Source organism: Zingiber officinale, chromosome 9A (assembly GCF_018446385.1).
Source record: "Zingiber officinale cultivar Zhangliang chromosome 9A, Zo_v1.1, whole genome shotgun sequence".
Taxonomy (NCBI): domain Eukaryota; kingdom Viridiplantae; phylum Streptophyta; class Magnoliopsida; order Zingiberales; family Zingiberaceae; genus Zingiber; species Zingiber officinale.
Genome location: NC_056002.1, coordinates 136,210,967 through 136,231,942, shown reverse-complemented (window position 1 = coordinate 136,231,942; position 20,976 = coordinate 136,210,967). Strand labels below are relative to the sequence as shown.

The window sequence follows — 20,976 nt, the reverse complement described above, 5'->3', positions numbered from 1 at the left end:
GATGTTGAGGAAGAAATGTTGTTACATTTCCAATCGATCAAGAGACATTTCCAAACAACAAGATAGCAAGCTAAGCAAGATCTCATTTAAAAGTATTTACTTTAATTTTTCGCTTGTATTTTTGTTGTGCTTAATGTATTTCTCGTGCTTGAGTTTGTACAAAGATTTTTTACCTCTGTGAATGAGGTTTCCATCTGTGATAGTGAGGAGTGGACTCTTAGATTAGCTACATTAAGGAGGTCAATACCAATTAAAATGAAGGTGCTAGTATTACTTCAAGTTTTCCACTGTAAATCATAATCGAAGAACCAAATAAAGTTATTCACACACTCTCTAGCTCATAAGAGTCCCAATAAATTTTTTATCGATCACTAAGATAAATTTAAAATATAGATGGGTTTTGACGGAAGTCCCAGTGTAAGAAGTTTTTTAAATTTTTTAGGTGTAATGTGACTTAGTGAAATTTGAATCATTATTAGCTAGGCATAAAAAAAATGCAATATGATTCATTTACAAGTAGAGCTATCAGACGGGTCAATCCGTGATGAGGTGGGTCGACCCATGGTGGGCCAACCTTTTGGCGGGGCGGGGCGGGCCAACTCGTCAACTTTGCGAGTTGAGAAATTTCCAATCCAATCCAATCCAATCCAAGGCAGGTTGTGAATTTGGCGGGCCAACCCGCGGGCCCATCAAAATTCTTTTAAAAAATTTAAAAAATATTTCATATCTTTAATGTTTTAATTCGAAAAGATTTCATCAATCAAATGTATCCATAAGCATATATTTTAAATATAAATGGACACAAACGAGTACTCGTGTTGGAAGAAAAGTATAATTTTTATTTTAAAAGTATAACAAATAAAGATAATAAATTGATATAAAACTTAACTTATATATATTTCTCAATCTGCGGATCAATCCAAGTCCATCACAGATCAATCCGTGCAGATCATTAGCCTAGATGAATCGACTCGTGATAGACTTAAATTAATAAATTTCTAATTCAATCTATTTAAATTATTCAATAGCATCCATCAACTTGATAGATCCAAAATAAATTGACGATTTTATTTATAAGTAAACTTCAAGTTAACCTAATATTAATTTAACTTAAAATATTTGAACGACTGATTCTCCCCCCACCCGAAACAGCTTATGCTCTCATCTACCCAGGCACGAAACTACAGCCAACCACAACAATCCAGCTCATCACTCCCAACCGGGTCGCACCAAAATAAAAAACCCTCAAAGAACTCTCAATTAAATCTCTTCTCTTGCACATTACGTGCTATCGATTGCAAGCTAAATTGACGGGAATCTTTGTGGATTGATTGATTGATCGAGATGTTTGATTCTTTGGATTTTTATAGCCGATAATAATAAAGATTACTAACAAAAACATATCCGATAATCATCATTAATTATCTCAGAGTATTCCTTCCTTCCTTTCCACCATCATAAGAACGATGACATTGGGAATTAAAATAATAATAACAAATAAGAAAAATACATAAAAGAAAATACTTCCTGGAAAATTCTAAAAATCTTCGAGTGCCAACGCATTTCCATTGGATCCGTTGGCTTCCGGCTTAGATTCGCTAATTTTCTTTTAGATTTTATCGTCCTAAAAAAATGTGTCCCCGAAGCCAGCGAGGCCACGTGGGCAGGCGGCGACACAAATACGGCACCGGGCCCACCCGGCCACGTTCTCCAATGGGTGCCGGACTCGTTTCCCACCCCGTTTCTTCTCGTTTCTCGTCGACAGGCCACGGTGGGACGAGCCACCGCCAGCTGTCGCCGACTCAGCCGCGGAAGCCGATCCCCGCTCCCGAAAAGACTAACCTACCCCTCAGCCTCACCGGCATTGGTAGGGCATTCCCGTAATTTCGCGGAACGTGTGGCCTTTTTTCGCTCCTATAATTCCCAAGCGCGCTTCGTGCGCCCCTGTTCTGTGCCGTAGGCGTTGGCTGATCAGGTACTTGCTTGATTTCTTCTTCGATCGTTTGCTCAAACAAATTTCCGGATCCATTTCTTTGAGATCCTCACTCTGTCCGATTTGAATTTCAGTTACAGGACAAGATCTTAAGATCTCGAGATGGTCAATTACTGGAAAGCTAAGGTCCTTCCGACCATCAAGAAAGTCTTCGACACCAACGGCAAGAAAGCCGCCGCTGCAGAGGCGTCCAAGTCCTTCGATCAATCAAAGGTAGTGGAGATCTCAAAGGCAAAAAAAAACAGAGTTTTAAAGTTATTATCCATGGAAATTATGTGCTTGTTCTTCTGGGTTCATGCAGGAGGATATCTCAAAGGAGTTCGAGGAGAAGAAGGGCGAGCTGCAACCCAAAGTCGTGGAGATCTACGAAGCTTCTGCTGTTGAGATCAAGGTTCATGATCATGTTTTGGCTTGTATTTTTTCTCTTTTGTGTTTGTGCGCGCGCGCGCGCATTAAGGAGTAACTGGTTGGTTTCTGGGATCACAGACTTTAGTCAAGGAACCTACAAAGCAAGGACTGAAGAAGAAATCCACCGGCGTCGTAAGCTTCATCGAAGAACTAGTAAAGATCGGTAAACAAAATTTTTTACTAAATTTCTCGCCTTGAGAATTCTGTATATAATTCATTTTGTAACGAACAGAGTTCCCTGGCTCGAAGCCGGTGAGCGAGGCCGCCAGTAAGTACGGCGCCGGCCTCGTCTCCGATCCGGTGATCTTCATCTTCGAGAAGGTCACGACCTTGCTCCCCGCCGAAGAACCTCCTGCTCCCGCAGAGCCAGCGGCCGCGGTCGAGACTGAAGACAAGGAGATCACGCCGGAGGCGGCGGAGGAGATCAAGAAGGAGGCCGCCGAGAAGGAGGCGGCGGCGACCCCAGCTGCAGAAGCTCCCCCGCCGCCCCCCGCCGCCGATCCGGCACCGGCGGCAGAGCCGGCGGCTGAACCCGCCAAGGCTTGAGATCAGTACAGATCATGTAGTCATGCCGGCGCCGTTACAATTGCCCGATTTGTTATGTCATATCCCGTCTTTCTTTCTTTCTTTCTTTCTTTGTCCTGTACGTACCTCTGTTTTCTCTCTTTCTTCTTTTTTGGTTTTTTGTGAAGAAGGTGATGCATGAAGCTGTGTAATATTATGATTAAATTGTGTTGTGTATCCGTCCGACTGAATTGATGTATCTCAGTTTTGGGAGGTGTAGTCGAATGAACTCTGTAAATCTCCATTGCTGTTAATCTGAGGTCGTGTCTCATTAAGAGGAGGAGCAGGGAAGCTCAGTCATGGGGATTGCTGCCATTTCTGAGCAAGCTTTTCCAGCATTTAATATCAAAATTAATTATTTTTCATCACTTGGATTTCCAACCTCAATCTGCCATGTAGGAATCCAAAGAAAGGGACGTGAGATTAATCCTCCTCAGTGGGGGGTTTCCCACACGCAAATGCAAAGCCTGATGGATTGGGAGCTGTTGTTTTCGCATTAGGTACTCTGCAGCTTTGCGATGAAGATGGTGGAGGGCTCCATTAGGAGAGGGAGGGTGGTGAGTTTGCGTCAAATACCATTAATTAATAATTAGCTGATGCTTACCATTTTAATAAAAGTTTTTTTAATTTAAAAATTTATTATTCTTAATATATTAAAGAAATAATTTTTTTTAAATATATTAATTTTGATTTAAAATAATTCGAAGTTCTCTATATCTATCATTTGTTTCGTCAAAAGGGATATAATGAAAAAACAGTATCTATTTTTTTTAAAAAAAAATCATGTAAAATAGATAATACGACATTTTACTTGTGATTTAGTAAAATATCAAAGTAGGACAGGGACCTTCTGGTCCAGAATCTTTGGATCATCCCTGATTCTTTGTTCATTTATTTGTTGGATGAATTAGATTCTACCTGAGGTTCAATTCATCCAACCAATGAATGAACAGGACCTTTTCTGATTCAGAATTTTTTGGACTAGAGAATCTGATCTGACCTCGTTAAAATAGACCTATATTATTTAAAAATTTAACATTTTTAAAATTAATGAAGTCTTAGGAATCTATTAGTGGTGTTAGTTAATGATACAATTATCATAAGCCTGTAATAAATTTTATCAAGTAGTTTAAAAATTTATTGTTTTAAATTTTTATTGTTGAATTTAAATTTGAGAGCATAAATAACTTAAGCTATTTTAATTTAAAATGATTTAAATTTTTGTAAATTTAATAGTTAATTTTATCCGGACTAATCAACATAAAAAAGAATAAGGAGATATAGTAGGAAAATATTATATATTTTTTATAATTTTAAAATTTAGATGAGTGATCGAGCAAAATGTTGAAAAAAAAAATATCTTATAATTGTTTTTTCATTATTTGTGCCCCACCGGCTGAGGCAGCGTCTTAAATGAGATGGGGACAAGGTTTTGCATGTCTGCACTGCAGCAGAACTAGTAAATAATTAGTGTCAGTGAGTCTTTTTCGCATGGTCGCTGATAATGGTTAAATAGGTTACAGTAAAAGGATGTATGTATTCGCCAAATCAGATGAAGCCTCAGCACCGGAAGGCCAAGCCCATCTGGTTTGGAGGAGATGCTCCAGATGAGCAAGACAGAAATTTATCAGGGAGGACAAACCAAAGCCTGTGAATAACGTTACGACTGAAAAGTCCATCCTTCAATTCCATCTTAGAATTATCATATTAATTTTTAGTGATTTTTCAACACAATCAAAATAATGCAGCGTAGTGATAAAGTTTCACAATCATATTACTTGATTCGATTCATCAAAGCCTGGTAGAAGAAGCTACGAGTAGTTATTTCACACTCTGCCATGATATAGCTTCGTTGGTCATCATAAAAACATAACTAGAAGTCAATTTCCTAATATAAAGACAATAAAATCAAAGTCAGTATCAAACAATCTCTAAAATGTAAAATCTCTGATATGCAAGAATGAGAGATCGCCAAAGAAGGAGCTAGAAAAGCTAGGAGAAGGGAGCCTAAGATGAAAGATCTTTGGGTCAATTGGGCGGGCCTGCAAGACAATAGGAAAAGAGAGGGGAAAGGGAGAATTACAAGGATGGACTGGAGGTATCTCAGCTTAACCACTCCGACATTCAAGTCAATAGGAAAAAATAAGGATTATGAACAGTAATGAGATATAGCGCGTACATATAATTTTTCATATATGTGCCCGTGAGTAATATTCTTTTTTTTTATTAATTAGGTGTCATATTATAGTAAAAAAAATGTCATCACTGTATCTCCGCTATATCAAATAGTCCCATCATCCATATACGGTGTTAGCCCGCGAAACATAGAGTCTGTTAGGCCTTAGGGGTCTGGTTCATTTAAGAGATATTGAATTGGACTAGCAAAGCTAAGAGAGAAGAGCAAGCTAGAGGCATAGAGCTCCTGGAGTAGGACAACCTAGTTTGACTGAAGACCTGTTCATCTTTAAGGAGTAGATGGAGCTTCTGACCAAGTGAAGCAATGGGTCAAGGGGAGCTGAGCACCTAAAGTCTGGGTAGTTGAGCCTTTGGAGTCAGAGAGGACCACCGATTGGAAGTATCTAAACTACCTGAGTAGAGCATTGGGTAGGGGGAGCTAAGCCCCTAGAGTCGGGGGAGTTGAGTATTGGTGTAATTTTTCCTAGGTCAAAGTTCCAAGTTGACTAAGCTTGAGTTGACCTGAGTTTGAGTTTCGATATTCGACAATATGAGAGAAAGAAGTCAATACGTCACAGTTGACCAAATATTTGACAAGATATGAAAATTGTTGGTATAATTGTCCATATAGGATATTAACGGTCAAAAGTTAACCAGAACAGTTAAGTAGGTCAAGGTTGACCGAATACTTAACTGGGAAGTCCTAATTGGAAGTTAAGCAAGGGTAAGACCAACATGAAGGTTGAAAGAAGAAGAAAATCCAAATAGATCAGTTTTGATCGGACACTTGGTGTGAGAAAATCCTGATAAGTGAAGTTGGACAGTGAAAAGTCCTAATGAGTGAATTCAGGTGAAAAGTCCTAGTGAGTGAAGCTAGGAAGATGAAAATCTTAGTGAGTGAAGTAAGGTGGAAAAATCCTAGTGAGTGAAGTTAAGTGGTGAAAAGCCCTGGTGAGTGAAGCCATGCATTTGAAAATCCAGGTAGGTCAAGGTTGGTTGGACACCTAGTTTCTGGAAATCCAAGTGACCCATGGACGGATGAAAACTTAGCACGAGACGGTAATTCCAAGTGGGTCAAAGTTGACCAGACACTTGGCACGAGGAGAAAAGTCCAAGTAGATCAAATAATTGATCGGACACTTGGTGATAAAGTTCCAACAAGTTACAATTGATCGGATGTTGGATAAGAGAATCCTAGACTTGGATTAAGTAAGTCAAGGTTAGAGAAATTGATTGAGGCAATCAATTGTTCCTAAGCTAGTCAATTAGGTAATCAATTAGGAGGTTCTTATGAGAATACAATAAGGGTCTGAATCGATTGGTTCAATCGATTAGGCTTGGCCTAATCGATTATGGCAAGTTGTCGCAAGAACAGAAGGTGACAAAATCGATTGGCTAATAGATTTAGGTCATGCTAATCGATTGGGTCAGTGATTAGGCATGTGTTTTGTCGCGAGAAAGTGAATCGATTGAGGCAATCAATTAAGAAAGCTTAATCGTTTGGGCTAATCGATTAAGGCCTTTTCATGAGTGAATAGAGAGTTGAGGAATTGATTGGGTAATCAATTAAGGCTCTATGAATCGATTAGGATGACTCACCAATTGATTAATGTTCAAAAAGTGTCATTCTACTGGTACGCAAATGGTCGAATGACGTGATAATCAATTAGGAAAAAGTTGAATCGATTGAGAGATTTCAAAGAACCCTAGAAAAGGGATTTCGTTGCTATTTAAAGAGTAGAACTCTCCACCTTCTTCTATAATACTCATTGTCAGTTCTTGTTGGTGCAGCGGGACCGACAAAAAAGGAGGGGTGAATTGTCTGCAAATAAAACAAAACCCTCCTCGTTCTTTCAACTCAAGAATAGAAATAATAATAAAATAAAAAAAATAAAAGTAAAGCAGAGAAGAGAAAACTCAGGGTTTTACTTGGTTACAATCTAGACGATTGTTAATCCAAGACAGTTGAAAAAGTACACTACGAATCTCCTTCGCTGTAGGCGGAGAAGCCTTTTTACACACTAAGAAAGCTCACAAGTTGCTAGGAATTGATTACCGAGTTGATTTCTTAATTTCTAGCTCCAGGAGCCTTTATATAGCTCCTGGAAACTCAATCTCGAGTCTTGAGGGCGCCTCCAGCCGAGGCAACGGATAAAACTTTATCCAAAGTCGAAACGGTCAAGTAGATTGGGTCGAAGGCGCCTTCAATGGCATTGAGGGCGCCCTCAATGTTGTTGAGGGCGCCCTCAATGTTGTTGAGGGCACCTTCAATCTACATGGTATAAATAGCTTCCAGCTTCTCTTTTTCTTCTTCTTTCGAAGCTCTGATCGCTTGGGTGATTTCGGTCAACCGAATAGGGCTCACCCGAACCCAATTTCCAGCCTTCTCCTCGAGCATGTTGGTGCAATATCCCTCAGGTCAAGGTTGACCTGGGTAACCAAGCTGAGTCTTGGTTTGGGTTTAGATGTTTGACAATAAGATATTGATTGAAGAAAAGTCAAGTAGGTCAAGGTTGACTGGATACTTGACTGGGAAGTCCTAACTGGGATGTTAGGCAAAATGAAAGTCCTGGTAAGTGAAGCCAGGCAGAAGAAAAGTCCTGGTGAGTGAAGCCAGGCAGAAGAAAAGTCCTGGTGAGTGAAGCCAGGCAGAAGAAAAGTCCTAGTGAGTGAAGCTAGGCAGATGGAAATCCTGGTGAGTGAAGCCAGGTGAAAGTCCTAGTGAGTGAAGCTAGGCAGATGGAAAGTCCTAGTGAGTGAAGCTAGGCGGTGAGGAAACCCTAGTGAGTGAAGCTAGGTGAAAGTCCCGGTGAGTGAAGCCAAGCAAGGAAGAAATCCAGATGGATCAAGGATGATCGGACATCCGGTGTTGGGAAGTCCAAGTAGGTCAAAGGATTGATCGGATACTTGGCAAGGAGAAAAATCCAGATGGATCAAGGATGATCGGACATTGGGGAGAAAGTCCAAGTAGGTCAAAGGGATTGACCGGATACTTGGCAAGGAAGGAAGTCCAGATGGGTCAAGGTTGACCGACATCCGGTGGAAGTCCAAGTAGGTCAATGGAGTGACCGGATACTTGGCACGACGAGTAAAAGTCCAAGTGGGTCAAAGGATTGACCGGACACTTGGTGGGGAGTCTGGCAGTCAAGGGAGTGACCGGATGCGAGGCATGATGTACCAACAGTCAAGGTTGACCGGATGTTGGTTAGAGGTTTGGGACTTGGTTTGGGCAAAACCGTCGGATCGATCCGTGGATCGATCCGGATCGATCGCTGGATCGATCCGATTCTTCCAGTCAAGCGGTCGGATCGATCCGTGGATCGATCAGAGGTCCCGATCGATCGGCCGATCGATCGGACGATGTCGCTCGCGTGATAGCGCCGGATCGATCCGTGGATCGATCCAGCGCTTCTCGCACCAGCGCTGCAATCGATCCGTGGATCGATTCAGCCGATCGATTCGAACATTCGAATCGATCGGGATCCGACCGTCGGCGTTTAAAGCCGCAGCGAGCGTGGTCTTCGGCATCTCTTTACGAGCTCTTCTCGATTCATTCCAGCTCCTCCACGGCTCTCTACAAGCACGTGATCGCCAGTTCTTGAAGGTTCTTGGAGGCTTTCCAAGTCAAGAGGCGGATCTATTGCAAGAGGAAGAAGTTAGGGTTAGGGTTTTTACTGCACATCTTGTAAGCTTTTGCTTAACTTGTATTTCCCTTTCTTCTTCTTGTATTGAGAGTGTTGTAGGGCTTCTCCGCCTTTGGTAGTTACCATGAAGGAGTGTTATTCATAGTGGAGGGTGTGTGCGTTGGTGTGGATCCTTGGATTAGTCACCTCTTGTGAGGTGGATACCAAGTAAAATCCTAGTGTTAGCGTTTTGTGTTTGTTTCTGTATTTTCCGCTGCACATCCAAGAAGAAACAAGCAACACCGAGCAACGAGCACGCGACGAGCTATTCACCCCCCCCCCTCTAGCTACTTTTGGTCCTAACAAGTGGTATCAGAGCGAGGTTGCTCTTCACCGGAATCATCGCCGGAAGGGTCAAGCATATCAAGAAAAGCTAGAGGGTGAAGAAGTTGGAGCAAATTCATCAAAGTCAAAGAATTCAAGAAGCTCAACTTCAAGATGCAATTCCAAGATGGACTTGGATTTGATACAAGGGTGGCTCCACCATACACTTCTACAAGTTTCGATTCTTGGAAATCAAGAATCGAAAATTTTCTTATGATGGAGATAGAGCAATGGTTTGCTCTAATGGAAGGCTTCAAAGCTCCAACAAACTCCAAGGGCAAGCTTCTAAAGAAAAGCAGATGGAGCTCAGAGCAAATTCAAAGGGGCGAGGCAAATGACAAAGTGACCAAGCTTCTGGTCAACTTATTGCCTAGCCACATCTTGGCTCGAGTTGGAGAGTTCGAAGATGCCAAGGAGTTTTGGAGCAAGTTGGCCAAGCTTCATGAAGAGATCCCCTCCACTGTACAAGATCATGAAGAATCCAAAGAGGGTGACTCTTTGGAGCAAGACCAAGAGGAGGACTCCGAGGTTGAGAGATACTCAACCTCCGAAGAAGAGGAAATCCAAGAAGCTTCATCCTCAAGGGAATGCAACGAAGGGAACAAGGAGGGAGCATACTCCTTGTTTCACATTCAAGATGATGAAACCTCCACCTCTAGGATTGAGGGGGAGCAATCCTTGGTGACACCGGATCAAGAAGAAGAAGAAGCTTCTACATCCGGGTCAAGAGAAGAAGAGGAGGAAGAAGCTTCTACCTCCACAAGTCAAGAAAAATCAAATGGAGGAGAATCAAGGTCCGATCAAGAGGAAGCTTCTACCTCCGGATCCAAAGAAAAAGATGCCACCCCTACAAGCAAAGGTATAAATGTTTCAATTAATAATAAAAATCACATAATATGTTTTGAGTGTAGGGAACATGGGCACTATAAGAGCAAGTGTCCCAACTTGGCCAAGAAGAAGGGCCAAGTGGCACAAAAGGGCAAGGAGAAGCCCAAGGTGACCACCCCCGGGACAAAGAAGAGCAAGGAGCACATTGTGTGCTTCTTGTGTCAACAAAAAGGGCATTACCGAAGTCAATGCCCCAAGGGGAAAAAGGTGGTCAAGGCTCAAGGAGGCACTAGTCAAGGGGGAGCCTCCAAGGTAAAAAGGAAGGTAACTTTCATTGAGCCTATTCCCTTGCAAAATGGTAAAAAGCATGCTAGGTCAAATTTTTATCATTTTAATGCGATTTACCATAAGAATAGGAAGCATGAGGGCTTTAAGGAAAAGCATGTGGCCCTACATGCCAAAACTACTATCCCTAAGGCTAGGAATGTAGGTAAAAGTCTAGGCAAGAACTCTAAGGATTGTAGCTACAAGCCTAGAAACATAAATGCTCATGAACTTAATGGAAAACCAAAAACTAAGGACTTAATGATAGAAAATCAAGTCTTGAGATCAAGACTTGATAAAATGGAAAAGACCCTAAAAAGGATGGAAAATATCCTAAAAGGGCAAAATGAGCAAAACCTAGGGCTAGGAAAGTCAAAGCCATCAAATAGCCGTAGAGGTTTGGGATACAAACCAAAGGCTAAGAAGGATGTGCCTAGTTATCATAGGGTTCCATATAGTTATGGAACAAACCCTAGGTTTAATGGTCAAGTCAAGAATACTAGGGAAGTCATCCCTAAGAGTATTTTTGCAACCAAAGTGACTAAGACTTCTAAGAAGTCTAAGAAAGTCACTAACAAGGTCACAAGGGAGGCTATCCCTAGGGTTGACCTAGAAAATGTGACCAAGGCTTCTAAGAAGCCCAACAAGGTCACTAGGAAGGTATCTAGGGAAGTTATCCCTAGTGAGTACCTAGAGCATCCAAGGAGCACCAATAGGTGTTGGGTTCCTAGGAGCATCTTCTCTACCCCATAAATGGGTAGAGAGTGTCAACTCCAATTAGAAGGGTAGTTAACCCAACTTTGAGGAAATTGACACTCAAGGAGCATTTTCAAGGTTTGGTTAACCTTTGAAAATGAAATGGAACTATTATTTACTCCTTGAAAGAGTAAAATGTGCCTAGTGGTGAAAATTTGATTTTAATCTTAAAAGGCACATATTGGGAAATTCATAAGAGCTACCAAGTTGGGATTTTAGTATGTTCTTAGGAAATTTAAGGCAATCCGGGCCTTAACTTTAAAGTGCTACTCTTGTGGAAAAATGGAATATGCCAACATTTGAGGATAAGCTTAATTTCAATTAGCATAAATTAATCAAGAGAATTAGAAATGCCCATTTAGGTTTTGGCACTCTCTTGAAGCACTTTGGGCAATCTAGGGTTTAAGTTTTAGGATTAGCTAAGATTAACGATACTTAGATAGGTAATCTAGGTATATTTTATTTATGCTAAACCTTGCCATGATTGTTTGCTCATAATATGCCATGACATCATATTTTATCTTATTTGTATTTTGCATTCATGACTTATCATGAAAAATACAAAAATACCATGTCATGCCATACATACATCATGTAGTTATAGGAATCTTTCTTTTGAAAGCTATTTTATTTTGATGTATGCCATAACATTATCATGCATTATGTTTATTTCCTTAAAAATTAAGGACATATGGCATTAGTTAAATAAGTGACATTTGTTAAACAAGTAAATCAACAAGTAACATCCTTTGTGGATGTCTACCTCTCAAAATGCCTAGATAGATATGCATGATCCCTAGAATAGGGCAAAACCAAAATCTTACATCTCACAAAGACCTATAAGATGACTTGTATGTGTTTCAGTGCACATTAGATACAAGTGAGATGTTAGGATGATGAACAAAACTCAAGATGTTGATTTAGTGCATTCTTTTGAGTTTTAAGTTCAGCAAAACACATAGTTATGTGTTTTCCCATCATTGGGAAAGCTAATGTACAAGTCATGTGCATTATGCCCAAGGAACATGATGGGATATTGGTTTTGAAAATGTTTTTAAAATGATTTTGGAAAACCTTGGTGAAGGCTATCTTTTGATAGTAATCACCATTGAATAGTTAAACACAAACTTGAAGAAAACACTAAAGTTTTGCAAGTTTTCAAGTTTGTGTCAATCTTTGAAAATATGATGTATTTTCATAGAAAACTATTTTCCATGATTAAGTATGCCCTAAATAATGTCTACACGAAATTTCATAATTTTTGGATTTTGTAGAATTTTCTAGGGTTTCTGAAGTTCGAAAAGGAATTTCAGCAACTATCAGGTCTGATCGATCCATGGATCGATTGAGTTCCATGAATCGATCCATGGATCGATTCAAACGGAAATTCCCGCGAGAGTCAGTCTGGATCGATCAGCCGATCGATCAGGAGTCTGAATCGATCGGTGGATCGATTCGTAAAGGTTCAATCGATTGGAACCCAACTCCAATCGATCCAAGTTGCTGATTTTGGTGGGAAGGCCTGATTTCAGCATTTTTGAACCTCTTCGAGTCTAGGTAACCATTCCAAACCCCTTAAATACATTTGTATACATACAAAGGGTGTTTTCATGTTGAAAACAAGGATGGATTGGTTAACGAAGACTAAGTAGAAGTTTAGGTTGAGGTTGTTTCAAATTTTGAATATTTGAACCTCAAAACTTCTATATTTGGGTTTCCTAAAGGTTTAGGGATTCCAAGTCATTGTTGGTGCAATGACAGAAGTTACCACCATGTCTTTAGGGGGAGGGACTCTTTAAAGACATAAAAATTACTTTTCATGAACCTTGGAAGGTGGTTAACCTTCTGTTGCGAACTTGCTCAAGGTTGAGCATTTAAACTTGAAATGGGGAGAAATGGGGAGTGGATATCCTCATTATTTCAAGTGGACACTCAAGTGGTAGATAATGCTCAAGGTTGGGTAGTTGTCTACATTGAGGGAGAAGTTAAGGATAAATGAAGGGTATGGGACCTTCATTATCGTGTTGATCACAACGAGTGATGTTGTGAACAACGATGAGCAACTCTTCAGGGGGAGAGTCTTCAACAAATGGATTTGTTGAAGAGTGCCCAGAATTGGAGCATAGGTTGATGTGTGTCCAACGATGGGTTGATGTGTGCCAATAGGGGGAGAATGTATGGTTAAGCTTAGTCCTTCATTACCTATGGGAAGGTCATAGGGGGAGAATGAAAGGACTCATGAAAGGGAGTAAGTTAGGCTTTCATTACCAAAGAGGGAGTTTGCCCTCTTAGGAGGAGAATGAAGAGCTTAATTTATACTTTCATTACCTAGTGGCATGAAGAAGGAGGCTATGGGATTAGCCTAACTTACATATGGGATTGTAAGTGTTATTGTGGTATTGTCAAACATCAAAAAGGGGGAGATTGTTGGTGCAATATCCCTCAGGTCAAGGTTGACCTGGGTAACCAAGCTGAGTCTTGGTTTGGGTTTAGATGTTTGACAATAAGATATTGATTGAAGAAAAGTCAAGTAGGTCAAGGTTGACTGGATACTTAACTGGGAAGTCCTAACTGGGATGTTAGGCAAAATGAAAGTCCTGGTAAGTGAAGCCAGGCAGAAGAAAAGTCCTGGTGAGTGAAGCCAGGCAGAAGAAAAGTCCTGGTGAGTGAAGCCAGGCAGAAGGAAGTCCTAGTGAGTGAAGCTAGGCAGATGGAAATCCTGGTGAGTGAAGCCAGGTGAAAGTCCTAGTGAGTGAAGCTAGGCAGATGGAAAGTCCTAGTGAGTGAAGCTAGGCAGATGGAAAACCCTAGTGAGTGAAGCTAGGTGAAAGTCCTGGTGAGTGAAGCCAGGCAAGGAAGGAAATCCAGATGGATCAAGGATGATCGGACATCTGGTGTTGGGAAGTCCAAGTAGGTCAAAGGATTGACTGGATACTTGGCAAGGAAGGAAATCCAGATGGATCAAGGATGATCGGACATCTGGTGTTGGGAAGTCCAAGTAGGTCAAAGGATTGACTGGATACTTGGCAAGGAAGGAAGTCCAGATGGGTCAAGGTTGACCAGACATCTGGTGGAAGTCCAAGTAGGTCAATGGAGTGACCGGATACTTGGCACGAGTAAAAGTCCAAGTGGGTCAAAGGATTGACCGGACACTGGGTGGGGAGTCTGGCAGTCAAGGGAGTGACCGGATGCGAGGCATGATGTACCAACAGTCAAGGTTGACCGGATGTTGGTTAGAGGTTTGGGACTTGGTTTTGGGCAAAATCGCCGGATCGATCCGTGGATCGATCGATCGTGGATCGATCGCGATCGATCCGATTCTTCCCAATGACGAAGCTTCCGGATCGATCCGTGATCGATCGAGGTCCCGATCGATCACCGATCGATCGGACGATGCCGCGTGATAGCGCCGGATCGATCCGTGGATCGATCCAGCGCTTCTCGAGCATGGAGCGCTCGAATCGATCCGTGGATCGATTCAGCCCCGATCGATTCAAATTCGATCGATCGGGATCCGACCGTTGGCGTTAAAGCCGCAGCGAGCGTGGTCTTCGGCATCTCTTTACGAGCTCTTCTCGATTCATTCCAGCTCCTCCACTCTACAAGCACGTGATCGCCAGTTCTTGAAGGTTCTTGGAGGCTTTCCAAGTCAAGAGGCGGATCTATTGCAAGAGGAAGAAGTTAGGGTTAGGGTTTTTACTGCACATCTTGTAAGCTTTTGCTTAACTTGTATTTCCCTTTCTTCTTCTTGTATTGAGAGTGTTGTAGGGCTTCTCCGCCTTTGGTAGTTACCATGAAGGAGTGTTATTCATAGTGGAGGGTGTGTGCGTTGGTGTGGATCCTTGGATTAGTCACCTCTTGTGAGGTGGATACCAAGTAAAATCCTAGTGTTAGCGTTTTGTGTTTGTTTCTGTATTTTCCGCTGCACATCCAAGAAGAAACAAGCAACACCGAGCAACGAGCACGCGACGAGCTATTCACCCCCCCCCCTCTAGCTACTTTTGGTCCTAACAGAGCAGGCTTCCGTCCTAGCTTCTCGTCCCTCGAACGTCGCGCATGTTCTTCTCGTCTACCGGAGTACTCTTCCGCAGCTCTTTCATCCTTCGGACGCACCGACCCCATCGTCTCCCTTCCCATGTCGTCCTTCTCGCTAGCTGCGTCTTCCGCTCGACTTCCTGCGCTCCTAAGTTCCTGCACACTTATACACATGGATTAAAACAAACCAGGATCTAATCTAACTTAGTTGATCACATCAAAACAACCACGGGATTCAACAATCTCCCCTTTTTTGATGTACATCAACCCAAGTTCAAGTTAGGGTAAACCAAACAAGTAATTTAAAGAAATTACAAAACTAACATTTCAAGCATAAATTTTGCAATTAAAAATAAATTGCAATACTAAGTATAGAATGAATTTATCTATCAAAATTTAGAAAAAAAAATAACAAAAAAATGATTTTAAATTTTTTTTTTAACTCCCCCTGAACTTGTACTTGTAGGTGCAGCGGAGGCCGGCAAGAGGAGGGTGAATTGCTGAAAACAAAATTAAATTATACCCTCCTCGTGCTTTCAACTCAATTAGTGCAATAGTAAATAAAGTAGTAAAGTAATAAAGCAATAAACAGAAAAGAAACAGGAATTTAACCTGGTTACAACCAAGGAGGTTATTAATCCAGGGCAATGAGAAGCTTTTTACACTTTGGAAGCTTAGAACTATTGCTAGGAATGGCTACACAATTGATTGCTTGAGTTGTTATCAATTCCTAGCTCCAGGGGCCTTTAAATAGCCTATGGAAATCTGATCTCGAAGGTCCAAGGCGCCACCACTAGGGGTCCAAGGTGCCTCCAAGGGGTGAGCGGATAAAACTTTATCCGCAGCTTGAAACGGTCATTTTGACCTGTTGAAGGCGCCTTCAACAAGCTTGAAGGCGCCTTCAAGCTGGAGGCGCCTCCAAGCCTGATGGAGGCGCCTCCAAGCTGGCAGCTCAAATTCCAGCTTGCTTTCTTCAGCTTCCGACGCTCCGTTCTTTTGGGTGATTTCGGCCTACCGAAATAGGGCTCACCCGAACCCAATTTTTGGCCTTCTCCTCGAGCAGCCTTCCTTCCTGGCTTAACGTCCCTCGAACGCCGCGCACGTTCTTCACGCCCACCGGAGTACTCTTCCGCAACTCTCTCGTCCTTCGGACGAACCGAGCCTGTTGGCTCCCTTCCCGTGTCGTCCTTCTCGCTAGCTGCGTCTTCCACTCGACTTCCTGCGCTCCTAAGCTCCTGCACACTTAGACATAGGGATCAAACACAAAGCAGGACCTAACCAACTTAGTTGATCACATCAAAACTACTACGGGATCCAACAATCTCCCCATTTTTGATGTGCATCAACCCAAGTTCAAGTTAGGGTAAAAACATATACAAAAAGTAATTTTAAAGAAAAATTACTAAACTAGCATATTAAGCATAAGGTTTGCAATAAATAAAATTGCAACTACAGTTTAGAAAAATATTAAAATTTTAAACTTTCTATCTCCTTAACTTGTCCCTATCTCCTTAACTTGTAACTTTTCTCTCCCCTTTTGATCACAGTAAAAACGGGGTGATAACTAAAAAAATATTTTAGAAAAAAAATTTAACTTTAGATAAAATTAATAAAAATGATATTTTAGAAAATTGAATTTTTCAAAAAAAATTCTAAGTAAGAAGGTGGTTTTTGAAAAACTTTTCTAAGTTAAATAAATTTTTGATTTTTTTTTAAAAAAATTCAAGTCAAGTGAATTTTTGAATTTTTCAATAACTTTCCAAAGAAAAATTAATTTTTAAAAATAATTCTTAGTAAAAATAACTGAGATTTAAAGAAAATTCTAAGAAAAAAAAATCTATGACTTTTTCACAATAATTTCTAAGTCAAAATCGATTTTTTAGAATTTTTCAAAAATATTTGAAAAAACTTTCAAAGAATTATTTAATTCTTGTTTAATGTTTTTTCAGAAAGTTAATTAAACATTTTCTTTCAATATTTTAGCTTCCAGGTCGTGGCGAAGCACTAGGCCTTCTTGGTTATTGGAGCAACAACCACTTCCTTAGACAAAGCTTCCATAAAGAATTTCAATATTTAATTTTCTCACTGTAAGCTTTTAACTAAAAGAGAAATTTAAACTAGTAAAGATTTTGGAACCCAATAAAGGTTCTTTCCTACAGGGTTGGTCAAAAACTTAGGGGGTATATAATACTTGGGCACTTTTCTAAGTTGACCCTGATGATTTCTAATGTACCAATTTAATCTACCATAAATCCTTGATTTTGGAAAATGATTTAAGCATGCAGCAGATTTCAATTTTTCAATTTCTAATTTTAAACTTTCATTTTCTGATTTAAATTTATCTAAGATATTATTTAATTCAGTATTTTCTTTTTCTAATTGATCTAATTCTTTGGAGAGAGACTTGATAAATTTAAAAGACTGAGTCGGGGTCAGATTGCGTACCTTACTTACCTGATCTGGTGACGCTCCCCCTTCACTGCTGCTTTCTTCTTCTGATGTTCCTCCCCCTTCATCGATGCTCATCTCTGAGCTAGACGTTTCTTCTAGCTGATTGTTGGCCATCAGTGCTATTCCCAAGAATTCTCCGACTTCTGATTCGGAGGACGACGAATCATCCCACGTGGCCTTTAGATTGTGTTTGTTTCGAGCTGGATTCTTGCTCCTTTCCTTATCCTTCTGTTTGCTCCTCAATTTTGGGCAGTCCTCCTTGATGTGCCCTTCTTCATTGTAGTTGTAGCAACGAATCATCCTTTTCTTTCGTTGATTCCTTTGCGATCTAAACTTATTAGTATTAAAAAATTTATTGAAACGTCTTACCAGTTGTGTCGCTTCTGACTCGTCGACCGAGGCTTCGGAGTCAGAATTGTTCATTTTTGCCTTTAAGGCAATGTTCTGACTGGTCTTCCTTACTCCATTAGACTCTAAAACTCGAAATTCGTGAAGTTCAAAAGTGGAAAATAATTGTTCTAAAGTACTTACCTCGAGGTCCTTAGAGATGTAGTACGGATCTACTAAGGAGGCCCACTTTGGAGTTCTGGGAAAGGCGTTGAGCGCGTACCGGATAGAGTCCCGGTTCGTTACCTCTTCTCCAAGATTGGTTAGTTGTGTGATCAGCTCTTTGATCCTTGATTGGAGTTGCGCTATCTTCTCGCCTTGGTTCATTCGGAGGTTCGTCAACTGGTTCCGGAGGATGTCGCGCCTCGCTAGCTTCGCTTCGGAGGTACATTCGTGAAGCTCCAGGAATTTTTCCCAGAGATCTTTCACGGAGTCATAACTTCCGATCCGATTTACCTCCTGAGGCGGCAGAACGCTGAGTAGGTGGAACTCAGCCTTTCCGTTGGCGACGAAATCTGCTTGCTCCTTTTTCGTCCAGGTGTTTTCCTCCTTATCTTTCGGAACTGCATAGTCATATTTCATTATTAAAAGAATGTCAAATTCAGTTTTAAAAAATACCTCCATTTTACACTTCCATGTGGCGAAGTCTCCGTCGAACTTCGGGGGATGGATGTTCGCTCCGGCCATCGCCTTGATCGTAGTGCTTCAGTTGGCGGTTAGTCCTTTTGAGGCGATCAGGCTCTGATACCAATTGTAGGTGCAGCGGAGGCCGGCAAGAGGGGGTGAATTGCTAAAAACAAAAATAAACTATACCCTCTTCGTGCTTTCAACTCAATTAGTGCAATAATAAATAAAGCAGTAAAGTAATAAAGCAGTAAATAAAAAAAGAAACAGGAATTTAACCTGGTTACAACCAACGAGGTTGTTAATCTAGGACAATGAGAAGCGCACTCAAAAGAATCTCCTTTACTGAAGGCGGAGAAGTCTTTTACACTTTGGAAGCTTAGAACTATTGCTAGGAATAGCTACACAATTGATTGCTTGAGTTGTTATCAATTCCTAGCTCCAGGGACCTTTAAATAGCCTCTGGAAATCTGATCTCGAAGGTCCAAGGCGCCTCCAATAGGGGTCCAAGGCGCCTGCAAGGAGTGAGCGGATAAAACTTTATCCGCAACTCGAAACAGTCAGTTTGACCTGTTGAAGGCTCCTTCAACAAGCTTGAAGGCGCCTTCAACAAGCTTGAAGGCACCTTTAAGCTGGAGGCACCTCCAAGCCTGATGAAGGCGCCTCCAAGCTGGCAGCTCAAATTCCAGCTTGCTTTCTTCAGCTTCCGACGCTCCGTTCTTTTGGGTGATTTCGGCCTACCGAAATAGGGCTCACCCGAACCCAATTTTCGACCTTCTCCTCAAGCAGCCTTTCGTCTTGGCTTAACATCCCTCGAACGCCGCGCACGTTCTTCATGCCCACCGTAATACTCTTCCGCAGCTCTCTCGTCCTTCGGACGCACCGAGCCCGTCGGTTCCCTTCCTGTGCCGTCCTTCTCGCTAGCTGCGTCTTCCGCTCAACTTCCTACACTCCTAAGCTCCTGCACACTTAGACACAGGGATCAAACACAAACCATGACCTAACCAACTTGGTTGATCACATTAAAACTACCACGGGGTCCAACAGTACTAACTCTCCCCCTTTGATCACATCAAAAAATAGTGGGTTAATTTCCAAGTTAATGAAGTAAAGAAACTATTTAAGTTAACACAATTTTTTAAGTTTTTTTTAAAAATCAAATAATTGACAAGAATTTTTAAAGCATTAACTGATATTTTATGCTTTATCATATTGCCAATTAAATATTTAATTCGATAATCGACTTTCAGGCTGTGGTGAGGCACTAGGCCTTCTTGATTATTGGATCATCAACCACTTCTAAATAAAGTCTTTTAAGGAATTTCAATATTTAATTTCTTTTGAAAGCCTTGATTAACAAAAGTTTTACTCTAGATATGATTTTGGAACCCAATGGAGATTCCTTCCTACTGTGTTAGTTAAAAACTTAGGGGGTATATATCCTTTAGGTATTTTTCTAAGTTGACCTTGGTGATGTTTGATATACCAATTTAATTTACCATAAATGCTAACTTTTGATTCTTGAAATTTATTTAAGCATGCATAACTATTTTTCAATTTTTCAATTCCAATTTTCAATTTTTCATTTTTTGAGTTCATATTATCTAATAGTATTTTTAAATCAGTAATTTCTTTTTCTGATTTGACTAAGTCTTTAGTAAATACTTCGATAAAGCAAAAAGACTGTTTAGGGGTTAGCGCACGTACCTGACTTACCTCTATTTCTTATGCTCCCCCTTCATCGCAGTTTTCTTCTTCTAATAATCCTCCCCCTTCATCTATGCTCATTTCTGAGCTGGTCTCATCTTCTTCTACTTGATGGTTGGCCATCAGTGCTAATCCTGAGAAGGCTTCGACTTCAGATTCGAAGATGATTCATCCCATATAGCCTTCAGACTCTTGCGTTTAGTGGTCGTCGGTCTTTGGGACTTCTCTTTGTACTTTTTCTTTAACTTTGGGTAGTCATCCTTGATGTGCCCTTCCTCGTTGCAGTTGTAGCATCGAACTGTCCTTCTGTTACGTTGATGCTTTCTCGATTGCGATCTAGATGTATTAGTTTTAATAAACTTATTTAATTTCCTTACCAATAGCGCCGTTTCATTTTCATCGATCGATGCTTCGGAGTCGAGATCATCCATCTTGGCTTGTAGGGCGACATTGTGATTTGATTTCTCTTTGGGTTTTGCAATTCGAGACTCGTGAAGTTCAAAAGTAGAAAACAAGTTTTCGAGCGTACTTACCTCAAAGTGCTTAAAGATGTAGTAAGCATCTACTAAGGACACCTACTCTGGAATTCTTGGAAAGGCGTTGAGTGCATACCGGATTGAATCTCGGCTCGTTACTGATTCTCCGAGATTGGTCAGTTGAGTTATCAACTCCTTAATTCTCACTTGGAGTTGCGCCACCTTTTCACCATTGTTCATC

General features: G+C 41.0%; 1 protein-coding gene across 1 annotated transcript; it reads left to right on the top strand.

Moving 5' to 3' along the window:
• Positions 1-1,819: 1,819 nt before the first annotated feature.
• Positions 1,820-3,240, top strand: LOC122021173 (plasma membrane-associated cation-binding protein 1-like). Its single transcript, XM_042579252.1, has 5 exons — positions 1,820-1,975; positions 2,068-2,206; positions 2,295-2,384; positions 2,480-2,564; positions 2,634-3,240. Exons 2-5 carry the CDS (start codon positions 2,096-2,098, stop codon positions 2,945-2,947), a joined length of 600 nt encoding a protein of 199 aa, XP_042435186.1. The 5' UTR covers positions 1,820-1,975; positions 2,068-2,095; the 3' UTR covers positions 2,948-3,240.
• The last annotated feature ends 17,736 nt before the right edge of the window (positions 3,241-20,976 follow it).